The 22,777-nt window shown below is 33.9% G+C and overlaps 2 protein-coding genes across 5 annotated transcripts; one reads left to right on the plus strand and one right to left on the minus strand.

The window, feature by feature from the left end:
* Positions 1-546: 546 nt before the first annotated feature.
* On the minus strand, positions 547-6,709 carry LOC122056682 (cyclin-A1-4-like). Of its 2 annotated transcripts, none has more exons than XM_042618748.1 (12): positions 6,583-6,709; positions 3,979-4,550; positions 2,965-3,271; positions 2,705-2,838; positions 2,123-2,215; positions 1,910-2,043; positions 1,718-1,793; positions 1,573-1,649; positions 1,461-1,494; positions 1,253-1,402; positions 1,046-1,180; positions 547-965 (listed from the first exon to the last, which is right to left on the minus strand). In XM_042618748.1, exons 2-12 carry the CDS (start codon positions 4,135-4,137, stop codon positions 879-881), a joined length of 1,386 nt encoding a protein of 461 aa, XP_042474682.1. In that variant the 5' UTR covers positions 4,138-4,550; positions 6,583-6,709; the 3' UTR covers positions 547-878. The 2 variants fall into 2 exon arrangements, with proteins under 2 accessions (XP_042474682.1, XP_042474681.1); XM_042618747.1 differs by having other exon boundaries at positions 1,718-1,802.
* Positions 6,710-6,968: 259 nt separating this feature from the next.
* Positions 6,969-20,197, plus strand: LOC122056681 (probable tocopherol cyclase, chloroplastic). Of its 3 annotated transcripts, none has more exons than XM_042618744.1 (10): positions 6,969-7,478; positions 8,307-8,551; positions 11,283-11,359; positions 12,255-12,331; positions 13,097-13,266; positions 13,912-14,009; positions 14,575-14,682; positions 15,037-15,153; positions 19,587-19,736; positions 19,827-20,197. In XM_042618744.1, the coding sequence occupies exons 1-10, from the start codon at positions 7,036-7,038 to the stop codon at positions 19,998-20,000; spliced, it is 1,659 nt and encodes a 552-aa protein (XP_042474678.1). In that variant the 5' UTR covers positions 6,969-7,035; the 3' UTR covers positions 20,001-20,197. The 3 variants fall into 3 exon arrangements, with proteins under 3 accessions (XP_042474678.1, XP_042474679.1, XP_042474680.1); XM_042618746.1 differs by lacking the exon at positions 6,969-7,478 and adding an exon at positions 7,970-8,108 and having other exon boundaries at positions 19,827-20,194; XM_042618745.1 differs by lacking the exon at positions 8,307-8,551 and having other exon boundaries at positions 11,287-11,359.
* Positions 20,198-22,777: the final 2,580 nt, after the last annotated feature.

Here is a 22,777-nt window from a genome sequence, read left to right on the forward strand (position 1 = left end):
AGACACAGTCATTATATGTTACATCCAAAGATGGTAAAAAAATAATTTACTTTTCTCAACATCTCTGTCAGTTCATTTCTTATCGAGATTTGAGATCGAAAATAAAAAGTAAATAAAATTATTTTTTAAAAAATAAATATTATGTTTTTTGAAAAATAAATTTTTATATAAAATTTAGTTTTTTTTACTGATATTAATTGAATTAGTAAGATATTTATAATTAATTAATATTAATGATATCAATTTAATTATTTCAATATCTTTAATTAATTAATGGGTCCAATAAAATTAAGACCCAAGACATAAGCCACTATGCCTGGAGCCGGGTCTGATTAAATCATAAATAATTATTAATTTGTCCAATTAAGACTCAAGACATAGGCCATTATGACTTGAGCCGAGTCTGAGTAAATCATAAATAATTATTAATTTTGGACAATTGAATAGCATAAAAGAGACTTAACTACTAATTAGATTTGATCTGCTATCTCATGGTAATAACAGTATCAAATTAGCCCACTGTTCATCTCAACGGAACATTATATATTGCATCCAAGAAAAAAGGAATGGTTACTTTTTCACTATGCGTGTAGATTCATCTCTTCTCTTCAAGAGAATATCGCTGGTGGAATTTGAAGGGCTCTTCGATCTCATTAGTGATTGCTCTTCCGACAAAAAAATATCCAGCAGATCACTATAAGCATTTACAATTTTACATATTTTTTTTTCATGCGATAGATTGCTACACTACTTACACCCCTCAAGAAAACTCTGCTTGCTGTATCATCCCCAAACATTGAGCATGATGAAACTGCTTCTTCAGTTGAATGCACTGCAAGAAAAATTCAAGAACATGTCTCTTGATTGTAGCAGTAACGTCACATGGCAGGTCCAATTTCACTCTGATCTTGGAAAAATTCTGGGGGTATGGAAGCAGGGCAATGTTTCTTGGCAACATACATGTACTGCCAAAAGATCAATGAACAAATTACAAGCGTCGGCAAAGACTGTAACTTCAAGTGAGCACAAAGTGCAGGTTTTATACCCCGGGCTGGCTGTACTTATCTCTGATCGCCAGTAGCTTGCTTCCGGCACTCGCACAGAGGAGGCCATGTAATGCCTTGACACAGTTGCAAAGATCAGATGGTTTGTATAGCGTGTAGCGACTTAACGTCGCATTCTGCAGCATAATTCACAAAAGGATAAGCTTTAAGCTCGAGAAATGGTGATAGAAAGAGGTGCACGCGCATACCCAAGGTCTCTTCGTCGGTTGCCAAATGAACTTTGCCAAAAAGATAGCCGAAGCTGCTATTACTGATGGGGCATAACGAAGCAGCTTGTATTCGAGAAGGGACAGCTCTGTGACATAATTGGCTAGAGACTCTATTTGCATTGTAGGAACCTGAAGAAAAGAGTAACGCTAAGGAAAAGTTTTAGTAACGATAAGGAAAAGAAATCACCTCAAAAGATGCTTGAGCGGCACGGATGAATCTCCTGTTGATTTCGAGATCATACATAATAAGAACAAGACAGGAATGATCGAACCGTTACAGCAAAATAGTTACAGTCTACCTCAAGAAACACTTGGCAGTTGGAGCAGACATTTCAAACTTCAAGCACTTCGAAACTTCAGCTTCCATTTGCAAAACCTGCACGAGAACGACAATGAAATAGACAAGCACAAAGTACAAAGTTAAGCCGATGAGAAGATACTCGCCTCATCTTTGAAGTATGTATTGTCTGTTAGGTAGCAAAATTCTTCGACTTGTGGGGCACAAATCTCCACATATTTTCTGAAGAATCTAGCAAGAGATGCATTTGTTATCAACCAAGCAAAGGAAACGATGAATAAATAAGATGAACAAGGGAAATCCATTCAACATGCCATCATCAATATGTAGGTTCTTACGAAGCAATAAGCATACAAGCAACACCAAGAAGTTGTAGACGTTGGCGATTGATATCATTTACTGAAAGATATCGATCGATGTAATTGACAGTCAAATACAGTGTGTCAGGCTCAAATTGATACTCTTCTGCAACCTGCATTTAAGAGAAGGAAAACATAAGATAATTTATGATTAGCATGGCATTTGAACCGAGTTTCTTGCTGAACATATACCTCTACTAGCCAATTTACGAGAATCGAACGCATGTTTGCTTTAATGTCTGTCTGCACCACTTCCATGAAATCCATGGAAGGCCTTTTCTTAGTCTGTCAAAAAGATAAAACAAATTGAAGTAAACAGCAAACAAGAATGTTTCTTAAGCTCATATATATCAAGGCAATGACCTGAAGAGAACAACTAACATCTTATTATAACTCCAGCCTATACAAATCAAACCAGCAACAACTACAAAATTTCTTAAAAGATTATTTCACATCAAGGGAACATATTAGAGAACTCTACTTGTATCTTCCATGTGATTAATGTGATTACAGTAACAATAAAAAAAGATATCTTAATATAAAAAAGTTTTTCATTTACTATAAAACAATGAGTCTAAATTAAAATCAACTCATTAATAATCAAACTAAATGTTAAGTCACAAACCCCATTTCCAAGGGAAACAATCAAAGAAATAGTTCTTTCCTAAGAACACTTACATTTTAATTCAACTAGAATTGCCAAAATCTAAGCAGATCTTTCATGAACATGTTGAGAGGATGAAGAACAATAAGAAAGGTACTAACGATTGTTACCTCAGCCATGCGTAAATGTCCGTAAATATCACAAGCAAGTGTTGTGCAAATCTGTGGATTGTTACTATTTCTATCAGCATCAATGAAACATTCGACTTCTGTAGTTGTGGAAATATTGATATTGCATTTGGACCCTATTAAGTCAAGCAAAAAGGAAGAAACAGAGAAAAGCTAACCTGTTACAGCTAATTGATTGAGCAAACAGAAAAACCCCATTAAAGAATCGTGCAGAATTAAATTTTCAGATTGTTCAGAATTACCTTTTTCCTCTATCACACCTTCAGAAATGAGCAGGTTTTCTTTGGATCTTCTCTCCAATGAAGCAATAGCTTGAGAATCTCCATTGTCTACATACTCAACAGGACTTTTCATGGAGTTACAACTTGACATTGTTTCATTCAAGGAGACAGAATCACTTGAAACATTTTCCTCATCGTTCACTAGGATTGAGCTTTGATTGTTAGCCACAACAGTATCTGTTCTGACAATCACTGGTGCAAATGAAGAAATTTCTTTTGATCCACTATCGCAATTACTAGTTGTAGGCCTCTTCTTTATATTAGGCTTCTGGATGGTAGAAGAACAAAAAACATATTAATTGAATGTCAAACAAATGTAGAAAAGAAGTGGAATAAGTTCGACTTTTGTACAAACTGAAAGAAAAAATGATTGATAATTGGAGCAACTTAAAACAAGGATCAGTGTAGATCCCACCAAAGATGCAACATCAAGCACCAAGGCAAAAAAATAAAGCAATCTTTTGCAAAATCAACTATACCAAACAAGAATTAGTCTATGAATTCGATGGACTCCTTGCTAAATGCAATAATCAGTGGCATAACATTAATCTAGAGATAACATAGCATGACAAACATGAGTCAAATAGTTCAGTAAAACAAGCAAATAATCTATTGGAAGCACTGAAGCACATGAGATTGTTTGTTTTCATTCTGAGTATAAAGTCAAAAAGAAAAGACAGGATAATCAACAGGTAGTTTTCTAGTTTTCTAATATCACAAGATCATAAAAATAGAAGTTCAAATAAAATGACTGAATGAAACTGATATTAATTTGATCAAACCTTTGAGAATTTATTTATTTTGGCACTGTAAAAGCCAACAAAAGATTACGGAAATGAGACGAACTTCAAATTAAGCAGAAACCATATCAAAGAAGTGGATCATGAAAAATGAAATAATAGTAAAACAAAACTTCGATAAAAAAAGATGGGAAAGAAACCAACGATAAAGAGAAAGCACTCAAGGTACACTCACATTTCCGCCTTTAGCTACAACCATCTTGTTGGTGATATTCCCAAGTGCGATCCCGTTCTTGAATTGCCCTGCCACGGCTTCCGGAAGCTTAGAAGGATTCTCCGACGCCTCTGGCCTCTTCAACAAGGCCGACGATGAGAAGGACGACCGGAGATTCATCCCCAACTGAATCCCCCTAACAGAGCACCCCGATCCAGAATTCGCCCGCTCCTGCTACGAGACGAAGCAAGAAGGGAGAAGGAGAGATCGCTCTGCTTCAGAAGCTTGAATCCTTGAAGAAATCTATCGATATCTTGGAGCAATGCGAGTCCGTCGCCTTCGAAATCGGAAGAATTAAGTTGAGAGAAGGCCGTCTTTTATTAAGAACTCCCCTTCTTCTTCTTCGTTTTTTTTTTTCTAAATTAATTAATTAATTAGTTTGGAGGGAATCTGTTCGTTTGAAAAAGAAGATCTGGACCGTCCATCTCGAGATCATGATGGAGTTACAACTCTGTCATGATCCGACACGTGGATTCCAAATAGTCCTCTCAGAGTGGGGTCCTCCGTGTATCCATCAATCACAAGAGCGGTGGCTGCGTAGGTAAGTTAATTACGGTTAAATTTTTGTAGAAAATGTTTTTAATATTTGTTTTTTAAAAAATTGATCAATATAATTATTTATTTATTTTTTAACCATAGACATTTCTTAAGAAAACAAATTCAGCTAAAATTATTATTATTATTTTACCTATCCACAATTTTTCAAGAAGGTGCATAATTTGGTCATTCCGAGTGGATTAGTCTTGTTGTACGCTCGGGTTCGTCTAGGTGACACAGTTAACTTAAATAGAATACCATGTACGATCACTTTCACACTAGGCACACCCGATAAATTCACAAGCTTTCAGTAGGTAATTGCGAAAACCAACCTGCATCGGTATGGAAACAAACCGCCAGAGTTGAGCTTTCAATCTTCACTAACCTAGAAAAAAGCTTCAGTTTGGACAAGAATCGAAAATGGAAGTAACATTATTAAACATCCTACAATTCCTCTCCCAAGTATGATAATCAAACTAGTTTCGACTTGTGTTTTGTACATCCACGACTAACCGAAAAGAACAACAAACGCACGACACAGGCACGAATGTCTAGGGACATAGCGATGACGATCAATCAACTTTGTTGGTTTCGGAAGGTTCTCCGTAACGATTGATCGATAATTGTGTGACCATTTTCTATAGTTCCACTTGAGAATTTTGAGTGTTATCTAGTGTATATAGATCTACACATTCTTACAACCGAGTGGTTATTTGTGGAACGAGGGTGCTTAGATGTGGCTAAGATTCCCGATAGAGTTGGAGAATGATCGACTTAGGCTTCTCAATATTGCACAATAGGTTAATCCATTGGCATTATTGCATATGTATCGTGATCGTCATTTTAACGAATTCAGCTTGTTTATAGCCATTTCGAAGATTTTTCATTACGATTTATCCTACTTTGTAGGGTTGTAAATAAATCGAGTCAAGTCGAGCTGTGGGATGTTTAAGTTTTGTTTGATAAGGTAACCGAGCCGAGATTAAAATGAACTAAGCTTTTGAAATGATTATTTAAACTTAGCTTGGTTTATTTTTTATGAGCTTAAACTTATTAGAAGTTTGATTCATTTAGATGTTATCGAATTCTCAAGTCAAATTTAGCATTGGTTATTGAAATTGATAATTTAAATTTATTTATTTTATTTTATTATTTATTTAACATATTAAAAAGAATTTTATTAATGAATATGATTCGTAAAAATTATTCACGAACGTTGTTCACGAATGTGAACGAACTGATACATATGTATTTAAACTTGTTAATTTAACTTAACGAGCTGTTCAAACTTGTTTGTTTAATAAATTTTGTGTATATTAAACGAACATAAATAAACTCTTACCAAATTGAATACCAAATTTGTTCATAAATGTTTAATTCATTTACAGTAAGAATTCGAGAAGAATACTACAAAACAACAATAACAAACAATGAGGTGAAGAAATGGACATTCTCAGGCTAAAATGTAAAGAACAACAACACCGATAATAGTAATAATAATTAAAATTTTATCCCACTTAGGGGTGTAAAGAAACTGAATGATATGAAAAATATTAATATTTGAGTTCGATTTTAAAAAATATATGTGATATTCAAATTCGCTTTAAAACTCAAAAATATAAATAATTTTAACTCAGTTCGAAAGAAAATCTGAATTCGAATTTGAATGGTTTGAATCTTGATTCGAATAATCGAACTATAGTTAGAAATGAGTTAAATTCGAGTTAAATGAGTTAAATTCAAATTTAATTCTAATGAAAAGGATTTGTTTATCACCGCACTTTTATTGAATCGTTCCTCAAAATCTGCATTCACGGATAGAAGTACGAGTTTGTAATGTTCGTTGCAAGTATGAGTTTGCTATTATCACAGACATTTCAAATACGAATCTATTTCGATTCCAAAGGGAAGAACTTCCACGATTATCCTAATTTCAATCCGAACAAAAAATAAATTATTTTTATGAAATAGGTATTTCCACAAACATCTGGTGTGCAGTTAATATTTTACTGTCAGAGAAGAACTAACCTAAGGCACTTGTTTATCTTCCGCCGTTTCACCTTCGGTTTCCTCTTCATCGTCGGCGTTTTCTTCGCCTCCTCCGACGTCGAGCATGATCTCTTTCCACTCGCCCGACGACTCATCGCTGTCTCCCGCCTCATCCGGCGCAAGATCAGGCTGCTCGGCCTCCGACTCGGAGTCGGAATCCAGCGGCTTTCTCACAGGAGGCATACGCCGGCGCATCCGTGCGCGCGGGAAAAGGGTTGGGAAGTCGAATCCATCAGTATGGACTGGACGGCAGAGACGACGACAATGAAAATCCGGCCACGGAGGAAGCAGCGGGAGGCATACGTCGGTGAGAGGTGCGACGGACGGCGGTCGAGCCACGGCCACGGCTCGCAACCCTAGCGCCGCCTCCTGCTGTATCTTCCTACTTCGCAGCATAGGGATTGGACTGATTTCACGACCCTTTTCACGACTATGTTTCAAAATGGTTTAGTCCAATTTCCTTACTTGGGCCGCGCTGCTGTTCTGAAGCCCAATATCGATCTTAACGACGAGCGATTTATAAGCAAAGAGCGGGCAACACGTTTCAGTTCAATCTCTGTCATCGGATCTGTTCTTGTTTTTCCGGAGGGCGACCCGATGGATGCCGCGTCATCCGCTGCGCTAATCTGCCGGAGTTCCTTCCCCGCCGTGTCGGCAACCCCCGATCGCCGGCCTGCCGCTCTACTGAGGGCTGGAATTTTGCCGTTCTCCTACCGTCGGCCATTCTCTGTGAACGGGCTGAAGTGTCGGGCTGCTTCTCGAGACGTGGAGCCTGTCTCGGCGGACTCGGAAGGGGAAGATGGGGCGCCGGCCTCCGCCGTGCCAGTTTACACTCCCACTCCTCCGAACAGAGAGCTCCGGACTCCTCATAGCGGGTAATGCGTGTTCTTGTATGCTTACAAAAAGGAACATTCTTGGTGATGACCGTTAACCCGTCCAGGTTCCACCTTTGCTTGATTTTTTTTTTCTCTGTTTAGTATGAAATGGTTGTGGCGTTTTGATTCGCATTCCCTTTTTTTCCTTGAATCAGTAGAATTTAACTTTAAAATCCCGGCTATAGATTGCGTTCAACATACTCTTTACAAAGGCTGTGAATTTAAGCGTTCCAGAGCCTCGGAGATATTGTGAGATGCGAGACCAAAAAAAACTTACAGAAAAGAAATCATTTTTTTCCTGAGAGAGGTTTTGCTATCCAGGGATGTTCTCCATTTTTCTCTTTCAAAGAAAGTCTATTGCGTAAACTGTTGGCATTGATTTGGCATGTAGTGTTAAAGTCGTCTTTAACCTAATCCGTTGGTATATAGATATTTATGATGATCCCAAAACCATTCGCGGGCTTCAACTTGGAAACGTTTTTGTGGTTTCACTTTCCAGTGGATGAAGAAAATTGGGATGCGTTATGTTGATTCTTGTTGGATACTTCCAGGATGTGTGCTAATTTATATGCTACTGTTCCTTTCACGAGTTATGCCTTTTCAATCGTTTCCTCACCTGGCAATTATAATGTGATCTTTCTTTGTATTCATCTATAGCACAATCAGCTATATGGTTTCTTCCGCTTCCCTTCAAGTTATAATTTAAAATTATATTCTAGAAATTAGTTAGCTGAAAGCTTCATCTGCAGAAAAGGAGGAAGTGTGTAGTTAATTGTCTTGTTCTGTGCAACTTGTACAGTTTCCAATAAATTATTGTGGCTATGTCAGGTACCATTTTGATCGAACAACACGATTATTTTTTGAGGGATGGTATTTCAAGGTTTCGATCCCTGAGTGTCGACAAAGCTTTTGTTTCATGTACACAATGGAGAATCCAGTATTCCCTAATGGAATGGGAACACTAGACAGTGTGGTGTATGGACCTCGTTTTACTGGAGCTGGAGCTCAGATTCTAGGTCCCGATGATAAATATATCTGTCAATTCACAAAAGAATCAAAGAATTTTTGGGGAAGTAAGCTTGTTCGCTTATGCTAATTGCTTTTCATGACATATTGTTTGCTTTCCAAGCCTGACTTACATCAACTGGTTATGTTGTATATTCTTTAATGATCTAACATACATTATGATTGCATTTTCTATGCTAACATAATTTAAGTTTCAATTTTCATTTATAGCATGCCTAATATCATAAAATTGAAGCAATATTATAATTTTGTGATTTTCATTAATTTCTCATAAAAGGGCGTGGAGGATAACTTTGATTCTTTTGTAATGAAGATTGTACACAACCCAAATTAATAGATATTGAGGGAAACTATTCTTAGATATGGTTATGTAATCTGTCTATGGTTATGTAACTTGCTTAGGTCATGCTAACCTTTCTATGGTTATGTAACTATTCTTAGATAATATCTAATTATTCATAAACTATATTGTTCTTATTAAAACAGAAATTTATAATAATATATGATTCAAAAAGAAATCTATGATAAAAAAAGCCAAATACTGTTATGGATATTAGGGCTAACCAAACAACAAACAAAAATACAAGAGTCCCATCAGTTAGCTAAGTTTGTAATGTTTCGAGATAGATTAATCGAAAGTACAAAAGTTGAACTAGTTTTCGTAATATTAATATGTCCAATTGTTTGTTTTTTTATAAAAAAAATTAAATAAGGACCTTGTTTCACTATAGTTAGTGCCTTGTAGTGATTGAAATATCATGTTGAGCCCGTTGAAAAGCGCCAAACATTTTGTTCCGCTTGTCGACCGGCATGACCCAACACCAGGCCCAACAGCAGTCACGGAGGCATCACACGACCCTTGTGGTCGCCTCAAAAGGCTCATGTGACCCCGCGACCGCGCCGGAGGGGTCATGTGACCCTCATGCCGCACCAAAAGGGTTGAATGACCCTTGCGACTGTGCCGGAGGGGTCGTGCGACCCTCGCGGCTGGGCAGAGGGGTTGTGCGACCCTAGCAGCTGCGTCGAAGGTTGCGATGTCAATCGATTTTTTTAATTAAAATTGAAATTAAAAATTAGGTTTATTATCTCAATCAACTCCTAACTATGATAGGGATAAACTCTAATAAAATTATCTAATTAATTATATATTTTATTTATTTTAATTCTAAAAATATATAATAAATTTTATTTATTTATTTATCTCTTAGCTATGTTATTATTATTTTTAATGGATCCAATCAACCCCTAACTTAAATAGATAGCAAAACATATTTCTTAAAGTCTTAATCAAATTTATTTTCCCCGGGATCTCGCATGGCGGGAGTTTCGTGCACCGGGCTGCCTTTTTTTTATTTTAAATTTTTAAAAATTCTAATAAAATTTTATATATTTTTTTCTAAAACCCTTCGCGAGTCATCGCAACCTCATTTTTTTTTTTAAATTTTTTTAGTTTAATTAATTTTTTATTTTTTAAATATGTATTTTTTTTATAAATAAACTATATTAGTAATGGTTATAAAATATTAAAAATTATTTCAAAATTTTTAAATAATTTTAAAAATTAATAAATTAAATACTTTATAAAATAATTTTAAAATTGAATATAAATTTAAAATTTATAAAATATAATTCTTAAACATTTCAAATAAATCTTTTAAAATTAAAAATTTATGAATACATTATAAACAATTATTTAAAATTTTTAGATATTTTAAAATTATTTTTAATTTTTCAAATGGTTTTATAATTTTAAATTTAGTTTTGAATATTGAGAATTACTTAATTTTAAAAATAATCTTTATAAAAATTTAATAGACATTATCTTATGAGATAATATTGAAATATAAATTCAACATCTCAAAATCTAAAACATATTTAATAATCAAATATTAATAAAATTAATATACATTTATATTTAAAATTTAAAGAAATAACGAAACTATACCGAAACCGTATCATTTAGGTCCGGGATTGAAACCTCAACATGGTTTGAACTTTTAAACCTTGGTGCCTTGAGCCACCTAGGATCTTTCACCTTTATTACCAAGGGCGGAGCCACGTTATCGCCTACCCGGGCTGTAGCCGAGGGGCCGGCGGTGTTGAGAAGGGCGACAAGCTAGGATTTACGGCGGAAGAAAGAGAAAATGTGAGAGAAAGAGGAAGGTAGCCCGGGGTAACAACGTCAACGCTCATGGCCCACAACTCGGGTAGATAACCCGAGCCAGCTCCGCCGTTGTTTATTACACTGTTTCCACTCTATTCGAATAAACATGTTAAAATTTTCATTGGCCAAGTTACTTTTGAACATTTAATTTTTTGCAATGTTAGTCAAGTCTAACTGATTCTTAACCAAAGGAGCAGTCCAATGGATAATTATGCTGTTGATATATTGGCATTGTGAAACTTGTGAACAAGACCAGTGCTAAGAAACAAAATTACTAAATGTGGAAGAATAATAATATCTCATGATTGTTTGACTTCCAAAGAGAAGACAGTTGGCTTGCGAGCTATTTTTTTTTGTATTTAAGCACAATTATTTACACTGAGATTTCTTTTGTGTGCTTGCAGTTTTAATATTATGCCTGCCCTATTACTAACTCGATCATAGTAGGATGGCTATTTTTCTTTTTAGTTATCGACATGGTTGCCCGTTGGTTGACAAATGATGACACTACTCTTTTTATTTCTGTAATGTTGTCATTCATATTCTACTTTTTGGTTTACCAGTTATAGTTAGTAATATTTGGCATAACCCCTTAAACAAATCTTCTTTTATAGATAGGCATGAACTTATGTTGGGGAACACCTTTCTCCTTGGGAAAGGATCAGCTCCAACAGGGGAGGTCCAACCTCAGGTTCTAAATGAATGCTTTTTCTTATAGATCTGATTTCAGTATTTTTCTACTATAGTTGAATGTTCTTGTTTCTTTTTCTTTCATAAATTCATTTGGTAGTTGTTTAATTCTCACTTATATGCATGCATTGCCTTGAACTATTGTGATTTGTGATAAAATAATAATCTAACCTGTGATAATTCCAGATGACCAATTGGATAGAACAGGGTTACAAAGAGCTTAGATAGTGCAATACATCATTAGTTCACAAAGAAATCAAATACGATAATACTACATTTAAATTTTAGGTCAAGTCTGCCAACTTTGGAGTATCTTCATCTCCATTTCATGGTGACATCATTCTCCTGTGATGCAGAATGAAACAACTTAATTAAAATGAACCAATTCAAACAGTTTAGGTTAAATATTAAAGGGGCTCAATTTATTATTTTGGGGCAAATTTTGACTATTGAAGAACGTTTTTTATTTATTCCCTTTTCCTCTCTTCTCTTGTGAGATCACCGGTTAAGGCACATGGCCTACTCCATCACATATCCAATCCCTATCCTTGAATATCCATTACATACTTCTTCATGGAATGCGCATAAGAGTTATAGATGTTAGACGGCTGGCTTTTTAATGGAAGTTAATTGGGGAGTTGTTGGAAATTATAGGAAATTAACATATTATGGCTACTGGTTGATATTGTAAACCCACTGTGAAAGCTGGAGGTGACTTGGCTAGAATATGGAGCTGTAGAAGTTAATGTTTGATCTAGCAAATAAAGCATCGATCATATCAGTAAAAATGAAACAACTGAAAAAGATACCTACAATGTGCATTATATTTGCAAGGAATATACTTATTTCATTTGTATAGGTCAAAACTTTCTTAGTGGCTTTTGATTTTTATATAGGAATTCCGTGAACGTGTACTTGAGGGTTTCCAAGTCAGTCCACTCTGGCATCAAGGCTTCATACGTGATGATGGAAGGCAATGTCTTATTTAATCATAGAGCAACTTTTTTCTTCTAGCATTTATTATTTTGTGAAGCTTCCATAATGGTCTTTATAGTTTGTGCTCTCCACATAACAAAGGAATATGCAAGTCTTAAAGTAAACTTAATTTGGATAAACTTGAGTCAAAGTTCTTGCGGTTTTAGGTATTGACATAAACATTGGAAATTCACATTGAGCTTTCTTTTCTAAAGCAGAGAACTTTGCAATTGTGATATCATCACCACCCCACTGAAAGTATTGTAATATTTATCTTGAATACTTTATTCATATTTTATGCTATAGTTGAAATTGATCATAATTGAGATTTTGAATGAGTCCTAGATGCTAGATGTGCATTGTTAATGTGTTGAGGTTATTACTCTGCCATAACCAAATTATTGACAGCCTATTTTGATATAATATGGTTGTTTTTTCCTACATGTTCAATTTGCTAAATAAATGTGTTAATGAGACAATAGGTTCCCATACCACACGCAGACAATAAAACTCCCAATCACCAACCTAGGATATGATAGAGTAGAAAACCAATTCAGTTCTTCAACAAAGGTTTGGTGCAATACCAGATTTTAAAGCAAAAATTTCAACTGTTCAACTAATTTCTGAATGTACATTGGGAGTAGAAAATTGAGTAAGCTGCCTAATTGTCATTATTTCAATATTATATTATAGAGAAAATTTCATGTTGTAGATCTTGTTTGACATCAATTATTTAAATTTCATTACAACCCTTAATTGGCAGGTCAAATTATGTTGAAACTGTGAAAACAGCACATTGGGAATACAGCACCCGTCCAGTGTATGGCTGGGGTGATGTCAACTCAAAACAAAAATCAACAGCTGGTTGGCTCGCCGCATTCCCTGTGTTTGAACCTCATTGGCAAATATGCATGGCAAGTGGTTTATCAACAGGTAATTTAATTATTGCATACCTGAGAAAGAAACCTCAGTCATCTTGATGTTATGTGATTTTTATTTCCGAAAATGAATTCCTTTTTTAGTCAACCAAAATATGTTCATACCTAACAAAACAAGCATCATATTTCTCTATGATACCATTTTTTTGGGAGTATCAGTGTATTTGTGCATGTCCGTCACTCGCTTGTCTAAATGGCTCTTGGAGAAGCTAGATAGTGAAATTTCCTTAAACTAGTGACTTCCATTACTACAACTGTCTTTTTGAGAATTGAGTTTGTTCATGCTAATTATGTGCTTGCATTGAAGGTGATATGAGCACATTTATAATAAATTTCAATAAGCAAGGTCACTAGCTAAATTAGACTTTCTCAAAATCTTGAATATGTTTGAGCTGGCTAATTATTTGATGCTAGTGGAGTTTTAGAAGATTATGTACTTTGCACGTTGCACATCAAAGGTTTTAGCCATAATGAATATATTTTGATGTATCTGTATATCATAACTAATATATTTAGGTCACATGGTATATATTATGTACTTACAAAGCTTATCCAACATCTGGATCTAGAGTTATGAAACAAAAATCACATCCACAAAACTGCTATTTTAACATGCTTGACTTGTATATCTAATTTACAGGTTGGATAGAATGGGATGGAAAGCGATTTGAATTTGAAAATGCTCCATCCTACTCTGAGAAGAACTGGGGTGGTGGATTTCCAAGAAAATGGTTTTGGGTGAGTTCCTTTGTCTACTGTGATTGCAGTTTATTAACTAGTAATATACCATGTGAGTGATATCAAATGCCCTTCAATAATCTTATATGTTTGAAATGCATCCTATTGGAGAAATTCCTATGAAATAAATACATCTGTTGCAGTTCTAGTTAAATGTGTCAAAAACTGGCTTCTCATCAAGAGTTGAGATTGGTCCTTATATACATCTGATTGCATTTCATATGAAAATAATATGAAAGGGTGATAAAACCTAGTCTCAACTCTCAATAGTGTTACATGTTACCTATTCATAAGGAATAAATGTGCCATCTTGCGTCAGTTGACTAATCAATAATTCTATGCCTTATGCTTTGGTAATCTGTTTATTATGCATGGCTAACAGCATTGTGTTATAAGACTTTGAAACATAAAAATTTGTTTTCCATCTCTCTCTCCCTCTCTCTATGATATATCTCGTATAGTTCCCTGCGTAAAAAAAGTTACAGCTTCTCTTCTTTAGCTGTAATAATTATATAAATATATTCACTTTTTATTTTTCTTGCTGAGGTCTGTAAATCTCTTGCAGGTACAATGTAATGTTTTCAAAGGTGCGTTAGGTGATGTTGCTCTAACTGCAGCTGGGGGCTTGAGGAAGTTGCCTGGATTCGCTGAGAATTTTGAAAATGCTGCCTTGGTATGTTATCATGTGTCTATGTGGTAAGACAAGGTATACATATATATTTATATGGATGTGGATACTTGTCTTTGCATTACTAAAACACAGATATAGAGAATCAACATTTAAGCAAAATATTTGAATGTTGATGATTTTGATTGGTGGCTACTGAAGGATCACACTAATCTTTTTGTACTTTAAAAGGTAGTGTATCCTAATGAATAATGTGTCAGCAAAAATATCTCTTACCTTGATTTTATTTTAGAATCTGATATGAGAAGCTATTTTACCAAGACATGCTTCTCCAGTTTTCTATTTTACGATGAGATGATTGCAGGTTTTGCAGAATATCCTAACATCTAACTGCTTTAGGTTGGTGTCCACTATGGTGGATCGTTCTATGAATTTGTGCCTTGGAATGGAACAGTGAGGTGGGATGTAGCTAAGTGGGGCTTTTGGCATATGTCTGCAGAAAACAACACACATATGGTGACTCCCTTATATCCTATGAACTTCATTTATGTTTCTTTTTACTGAATGGTTTACGACTTAATGTTAGCCGATGCAAATGTTTAATGGTGAAACTCTGTTGCCTGCCTTAGCTTGGCTTAGAAACAAACCCCTAGAGTAATTGCAAGATGATTATTCTAACTTCTGTATAATGTTTATTCCTTTGTTCTCTTACATTGTTTATTGGTTTATGTATAATGATGACTCTTCTTAAGTAAATTTTTGGTAGATTCTTAATTTTAAGTGAATATGATAAATATATAACTAGATTGACTAATGTGGGCTGGTATGATAGTCTTGGTTAATGCTCGACTGTTTAATTATTTAATGCAAAATTTTAATTCCTTGGGAAAGAATCCAAGTCATGTATTTGTGATGTCCAGAAGAATTAACCATAGAGTAAAATCTACAGCTAAAAATCATATTTTTATTAAATAGCAAATTAATATGAGTTTTGTAGATTTAGAATTTTAAATTAATCCCAGATATAAATGTTATTAAAAGGTAAATTGAAACAATACATCATTTGCATTAGGCCTTGTTAATCCCAATTATTTATGGTTATTTATCTCACACAGTAGGTTGGACAAAAACAAATATTATAGAAAACTAATTGTCTAACATTTGAAATATGAAATGATGATAGAGAATTAATATTTTATATGTATAATATTTATATCTGGAATTTTTATATTTGAAACGTTCATCGGTAAAGCAATGGAGATAGTAGATACGATGATTATATTAGGAGAAAAATTAATATTTTATATGTATAAGATAAAGATGATAGAGAATTCAGATTTTAAGTTATGGTACACAGGAAAGAGTAAAATAAGGAATGACTAAGTATTGTTGTAGATAATTTGTTAAAAGGTGAAGTATTAGAAGTAGTTAAAAAGGTGGTAAGATTATAATTCTCAAGATAGTGGCGGCGAAAGAATCTATTAATGTAATTAGCATATATGCACCTCAAGTAGGATTAGATGAAGATATCAAATTTAGATTTTGGGAGGACCTAGATGAGGTATTATAAAATATTCTGTCAACTGAAATGATTTTAATAGAAGAAGATGTAAATGAACATGTATGAGTGCATAATTATGAAAAGCGCGCGCCTGACTGTGCCTAGGCGCATAAGACGCCATTTCCCTCACCTTATTGAAGTGATTTTTTTTAAAGTCTAACCCATATTTTTAATTACCTTTTAAATTAATTAGGTTGCATGCATGTGATACATTTTTCTAGCATGACTTTTCCTCTTCCCTAGAAAATGAACATCAACCTTTAGTTAGGTTACATGCATGCAATATATTTTTCTTGCATGACTCTTCCTCTCTCCTAGAAAATGAACACCAATCTCCCTTGCAAACTTATTTCTCTTTGCATGACTCTTCAATATTTGAAGTTTGCTTTTTGTTTAATTTGAAGTTTGATTTTGATTATGAAGATAAATTATTTAAATATTTGAATGTTAGTGAATTTTATATTTATATTATTGTTTAATAGTTTATGGATTATAGTTTTGTTAGTGAAATATGTAGGCAGAAATTTTCTAAATATGTTTGAACTGTATAAATTTATATCCAAAGTGCCTTACTTTGGTAAGGCGTGCACCTCACCTTGTGCCTAGCGCCTCAAGCCCCATAGCACCTATGCGTTTTTGGGTGCCTCACGTCTTAAATAATTATGTAAGAGTAAAAAATGAGGAATATGATAGAGTGCATGAGAATTATGAGTTTAGAATGAGTTTAGAATAAGAAATTAAGAAGAAAATTATATTGGATTTTGCGATAGCATATGACCTTATACTAAGTAATATATTTTTCCAAAAAAAAAGAACACTTGGTCGCGTTTAAAAGTGGGAATCATAAGTCGCAAATTGACTTTCTTATGATTAGGAAGAAGATAGAAACATTTGTAAAGTTTGTAAGGTCATCTCTAGATAAACTTAACTACCCAATGTAAGTTAATAGTGTTGCATATTTGCCTAAGTATAGTATTAATAGAAGAAAAATGTGCATGACTCTAGAATTAAGTGGCGAGAATTAAGGATGGGAAGTAAATCATATTTAAGGAGAGGGTAGAAGTACAAGTATTAAGAGAAATACACGGTGACTCGAATACGACATGAGATAAGATAACATTAAAGTTGAAAATAATAGCTAAGAGTGTACTCGGTGAGTCAAAGGGATGTGCACCACTAGTAAAGAATCTTTTTGGTGGAATGAAGAAGTATAAGAGAAAGCAAACGAAAAACGAATAACCTATTAAATATTATACACTTGTAAGAATGAGTTTTTTTTTTAGAAGTATACAATAAACCAAGAAAGAGGTTAAGAGGCCAAGAAAGTAGTGAATGACACCAAAAATGAAACTTTTGAATGCTTATATTGAAAATTGGATAAAAGGAGAAAGAAACATTTACAGAATAGTGAAAGCGAGAGAGAGGAGACGAGATCTTATTGTATTAAAGATGAATGCAATAGGGTTCTATTAAGTAATGAGGAAATAAAAAAGCGATGGAAGAGTATTTTCATCAACTTTTTAATGAAGGTTCATGTGATCAATATGTGATTAATTTAATTTAGGTAATTTAAGTAAGTCAAATGAGTATAAAAATTTAAAATTTTATTGTAAACTTCAAACTTTAAAAGTAGAGAAAGTTTATATGAGATGTAAAATGGAAAAGTAGTTGGATCAGATAATATTTCGATAGAGGTATGAAAGTATCTAGGGAAATAGGGTACTGAATGACTTACAAAGTTATTCAATTTGATATTGAAAAAAAAAATGTTCGATCAATGGAGAGTAAGTACTTTAGTTCCTTTATATAAAGAACAAAGAAGATTTTAAAATTATGCAAACTATAGGAGTATTAAACTAATAAGTCATATCATAAAATTTAGGAAAAAGTAATAAAAAAACTAAAGAAATCACGACGATCGAAAATTGATTTGAATTTATGCTTGGAATGTTGACAATAGAAGTTATACATCTTCTCAGACAATTAATTGAAAAATATTGGGAACAGACATATGATATTCGTCGACCTAGATAAGAGTGGTATTAGCATAATATATATTAAACTAATTAAAAATACATATGAGAATGTAATGACAAGAGTGAAGATTTCAAAAATAGGGTTACATCAAGGATTAACTCTAGGTCCCTATCTTTTACACTAATCATGGACGAACTCACTGGACACATCCAAAATACCATGATTCATATTATTTGCGGATGATATTATTTTGGTATATGAGACATGTGAAAGAGTAAATGCTAAACTCAAATTTTGATAGGTAATGCTATAAGTGAAAAGTTTTAGGTTTAGTAGAGTAAAGACAGAATATATGAAATTTAAGTTTAACAATATTAGATGTAACGAGATAATTATTTATAACTGAGAGCTTTAAGTATTTAAGATCATTTTTTTTAAATGATGGAAGGATTGATTGATGTCTTAGATGGTTGAAATAGAGGAGAGCGTTAGGTATTTTTTTTTGATCGTACTTACCTTTAAGATTTTAAGGTAAAATTTACAAAACATCGATTATACCTATTATGTTATATGCAGTTGAATGTTGAGATATGATTTGAGCACATGAGCAAAAGATGAGAGTTGTATTGATGAGGATGTTAAGGTGGATGTACGAATACATAAGGATGGACAGGATAAAAAAAAATGAAAGTATTAAAAAGAGAAAGTTGAGGTTGCACTTATTAAGAAAAAGCTCCGAAAACATGTTTAAGATGATATATATATATATACACTTAGACGATCAATAAATATTCTAGTTAGACAATGCGAAACTATAACAAATATGTACATAAAATGAGAAGATGACAAGAGATATATTTAATTAATAATAATAAAATAAAATAAAATTTATTTATAGATGATATAGTAGAGAATAGAGTCCAATGACATAGAAAGATTTATAGGTGAGATAAAACTTAATTATTGTTATTGTTATCCTTCTATCGACATGACTAAGATTAGTGCTCATAGGATATAAACGTTGTTTGTCAAGACCTAATATAATGTGCTGGCATTGGTTTTGAAATCATGGATCCCATAAATACTGAATATATATTCATATTTCTTAAACATGTGTTTGATATTGTTGAGAAATTGTTAATTTGAAGTTTTTAATCATTCCTAGATTCATTTTTTTTAGTTTAGCATGTACAGATAAATATTGAATTTTTGTGTGAACTAAATATATTAATTAGTTTTCAGATGAATGTTAATCAAGTATAGTAATTTTTTTATTTATGTATTTAAATATGTTCATCCTAGTTCCTTTATTTTTAACATATGTAGGCTTGTGATTAGCTCCTGCTTTTCATCAATTTTTCTCTGCCAAAGAAAAAAAATTATAACAACGGTTTTGTGGAACGGTACGCAGGTCGAGTTGCAAGCCACCACAACAGACCCTGGAATACCCTTGCGAGCTCCAACAACCGAAGCTGGACTCAACGTGGTTTGCAAAGATACATGTTTTGGTGACCTAAAGCTACAACTCTGGGAACGCAAATTCGATGGCAGTAAGGGGAAGGTTTGTATCTGATCATTCTTGTCTCCATCAACTACTACATTTTGTGCACCAACAGATACACTGTTGTATCCATTGTCGATCTGCTTGCAGTTGATCCTGGATGTCACCAGCAACATGGCGGCTGTGGAAGTTGGTGGCGGTCCATGGTTCTCCAATTGGAAGGGGACAACCTCCTCGCCGGAGTTGATAAGCCGGGCATTGGCTGTCAATGTTGATGTCGAAAGCTTCTTTCCTCTTCCGTTTCTGAAGCCTCCAGGTCTTTGAATTGCCTTTTTCCAACTTGACCTCATAACCATAGTTAGGACACAACTTCTGAGCCAGGGCAGGTCAAGAAAGAAAATCTGAAAGTAGCAAAATTTCACAAAGAAATCATAGAAATCTGGATTCAGCGTGTTGGAAAGAAAATATTTATTACAAAGTGGTTGATCATCATATTGCAATCTTGAATATCAATTTAATTTACCAAATGGCGTACGAATTCTGAATTTATCAAAAGACGTATTATGATTTTGTATTTACCGAAGGGCGTAGTAAAAAGTGTAAAATTCCCCTATCCCATCTTATTTTTCAAGGCATTTGAACTATATTTTTATTTAAAAATTATTTTATTTTTGCGATTTGAATGCACGTGATCTCACCGTCTCTCTCCTTCCATACCTTCTTTCTTCTCTTATAAACATGAAGCCATCACTAGCCTCCTCCGGTTATCAAACCTCTTGTAGTTTGGCGGGATTGCAAAAGAGTAATTAGAGTGGGATATTGTCGTAAGGGTTTCAAGAGGCGACTTCAAAGGACAATGATGTTCAAGAATAACATTGTTGAATTAAAGGAAAAATTTCAAGCAAGAGTGAAATTAGTAGAAGAGGACATATATAGATTTAGCTATGTACGTATCAATTTGTTAGTGTAAAAATGGTTTGTAGTGTAATAAAAAAATAGTGCATACTTTTGTAGTAAAAGGTGATTACAAAAATAATATTTATGGTGTTAATGGATCTCTGGGGAAGAATTATGGAACAATACCTGTAATATGGTGTCCTCCATTACTTAATCGGTTTGCGATGTGCTCCACTGTGATGCTAGATTTCAGCTAGACTTTGCTAATGCACGTTTGGTTGATATGACATGTATTAGCACGCTGGGTCTGATATGCAATCATATCAGGCTCATTTCGTTCCTTGATTAAAACTTTATTTTGATACCATATCTATATTATCCTCGCTCAACTCTTACCCTTTATAGTGATTGAGAGTTTACATAAATCCAAATACACTAGGTCAATCAGTGAGTTTTGATTAAAATCTACTGATAGACCTAAACATATTTGATTACACCCATTTGAAGTCTTATGAGTTTCTTGTGTTGCAAGGACTCAAATAATGCTATCCATTATTTATTTAAATCTCTTCAGAGGTGCTCCAACGTTATGATAAGTTTCAGCATGAATGTGGACCTGATATGATCTCATATCAAGCCCAACATGACATCATATAAGGTAAACTTTAATCCTTGGTTACAACTTTAGTTTTATATCATATATACCTTTTCCTCGCTTAAGGAAGTGGTTGCTATTTTGCAAAAAATACAAAAATCGTAAGTTCATCAGTGGGATTCTATCAAACCCACTAATAAATTATGAAAATCTAGTATGTACGCTATGCCTATTGTTACTTGCTTTTTGAATTACAATACCATATGATTATTAGTTGTAACTTTGCTAAATTATTTTGTAATCTATATTTCAGGGACGATCATATTCTTGAAGAAATTTTATCTGAGAAATGGAATACGTTTGATGCAAATTCTGCCATAGGGCATGGAGCTAATATAGTAGATTTATCCAGAACTAATATTCCATCGTCTTCTGAGTATAGTGGTATGCGTAACACAAATAGAAATATAAACCATTTGACATTTGATCTAAATCAAGAAGCAAGTATCTTACAAGATGAGGTTCTGAATTCTTGCACAACATTGGTTGAATATTTTGAGCCTACTTGGAGTGAGGAGAAAGAGCATTATATCTGAATTGCAGAGGAATTATAATGCAATACAGATGTACAAAAATTCTTAGCTGATGATATGTAGATTGAACAATATGAATTTCTCCTAGAGCAGTACAATGACTTAGAGGAAGAGTTTCCAATAGTTGATGATCCATATATTTTGAATTCTTGGTTGCTATAAAGGCCAATTGGAGAGACCATAGATGAGCATATATTTTTTGTTGGACAACTTTTTCTATCTCGACAAGAGTTTAAGAATGTACTTGTGAAACATGCCATGGTTAAACATATGAGATATAACCCAATTAACACCTTGACAAATAGAGTTAAAGCAGTCTGCTTCAATTAACCATGTATATGGAGAGTAGTTGCCTGGGGGACATAGAGTTCACTGTTACAAAATATGTATATGAACACCAATATGACACCGTTAGGGAAAGTGCTGATTATCAAGCATGCTCTTCCTCATTTGTAGCGTCTTTTGTTGAAGAGCAATTTATTTCTAATGAACAGTACAAATCAAGTATGATTATATTAGATATAAAAGCTAAATTTAGAGTGACCATATCATACAGAAAAGTATACACAGCTTGGGAAAAAGCCACAAAGAAGATCGTTGGAGATTATAACCAGGCATATAGAGATCTTCCACTATATCTGTGTGAGTTAAGAGTCAGGAATCCTGAAACCTATGTGGCTCTACACAGGAATGGTAATAATCAGTTCCAACACTATTTTAGGATTTTAGGGCTTGTCGAAGAGTATTCTGGCCTTATTTACGCAAACTGATCGGAATTGATGTCACACATCTAAGAGGGAAGTATTCTAGTGTATTGTTAATTGCTACAACAATTGATGCTAATGACAATGTCCTTCCAGTAGTCTTTGGAATCACCGAAGTTGAATGTGGATCTGCATAGGAGTGGTTTTTGGATCATACAAAGAGATTCTTTGTTGTCGATGCACTGTTAATGAACATATTATCAGATAGACATCACGACATTATATCAGCAATTAAGAAAGTCTACCTAACCG

Source organism: Zingiber officinale, chromosome 3B, assembly GCF_018446385.1.
Source record: "Zingiber officinale cultivar Zhangliang chromosome 3B, Zo_v1.1, whole genome shotgun sequence".
NCBI lineage: Eukaryota > Viridiplantae > Streptophyta > Magnoliopsida > Zingiberales > Zingiberaceae > Zingiber > Zingiber officinale.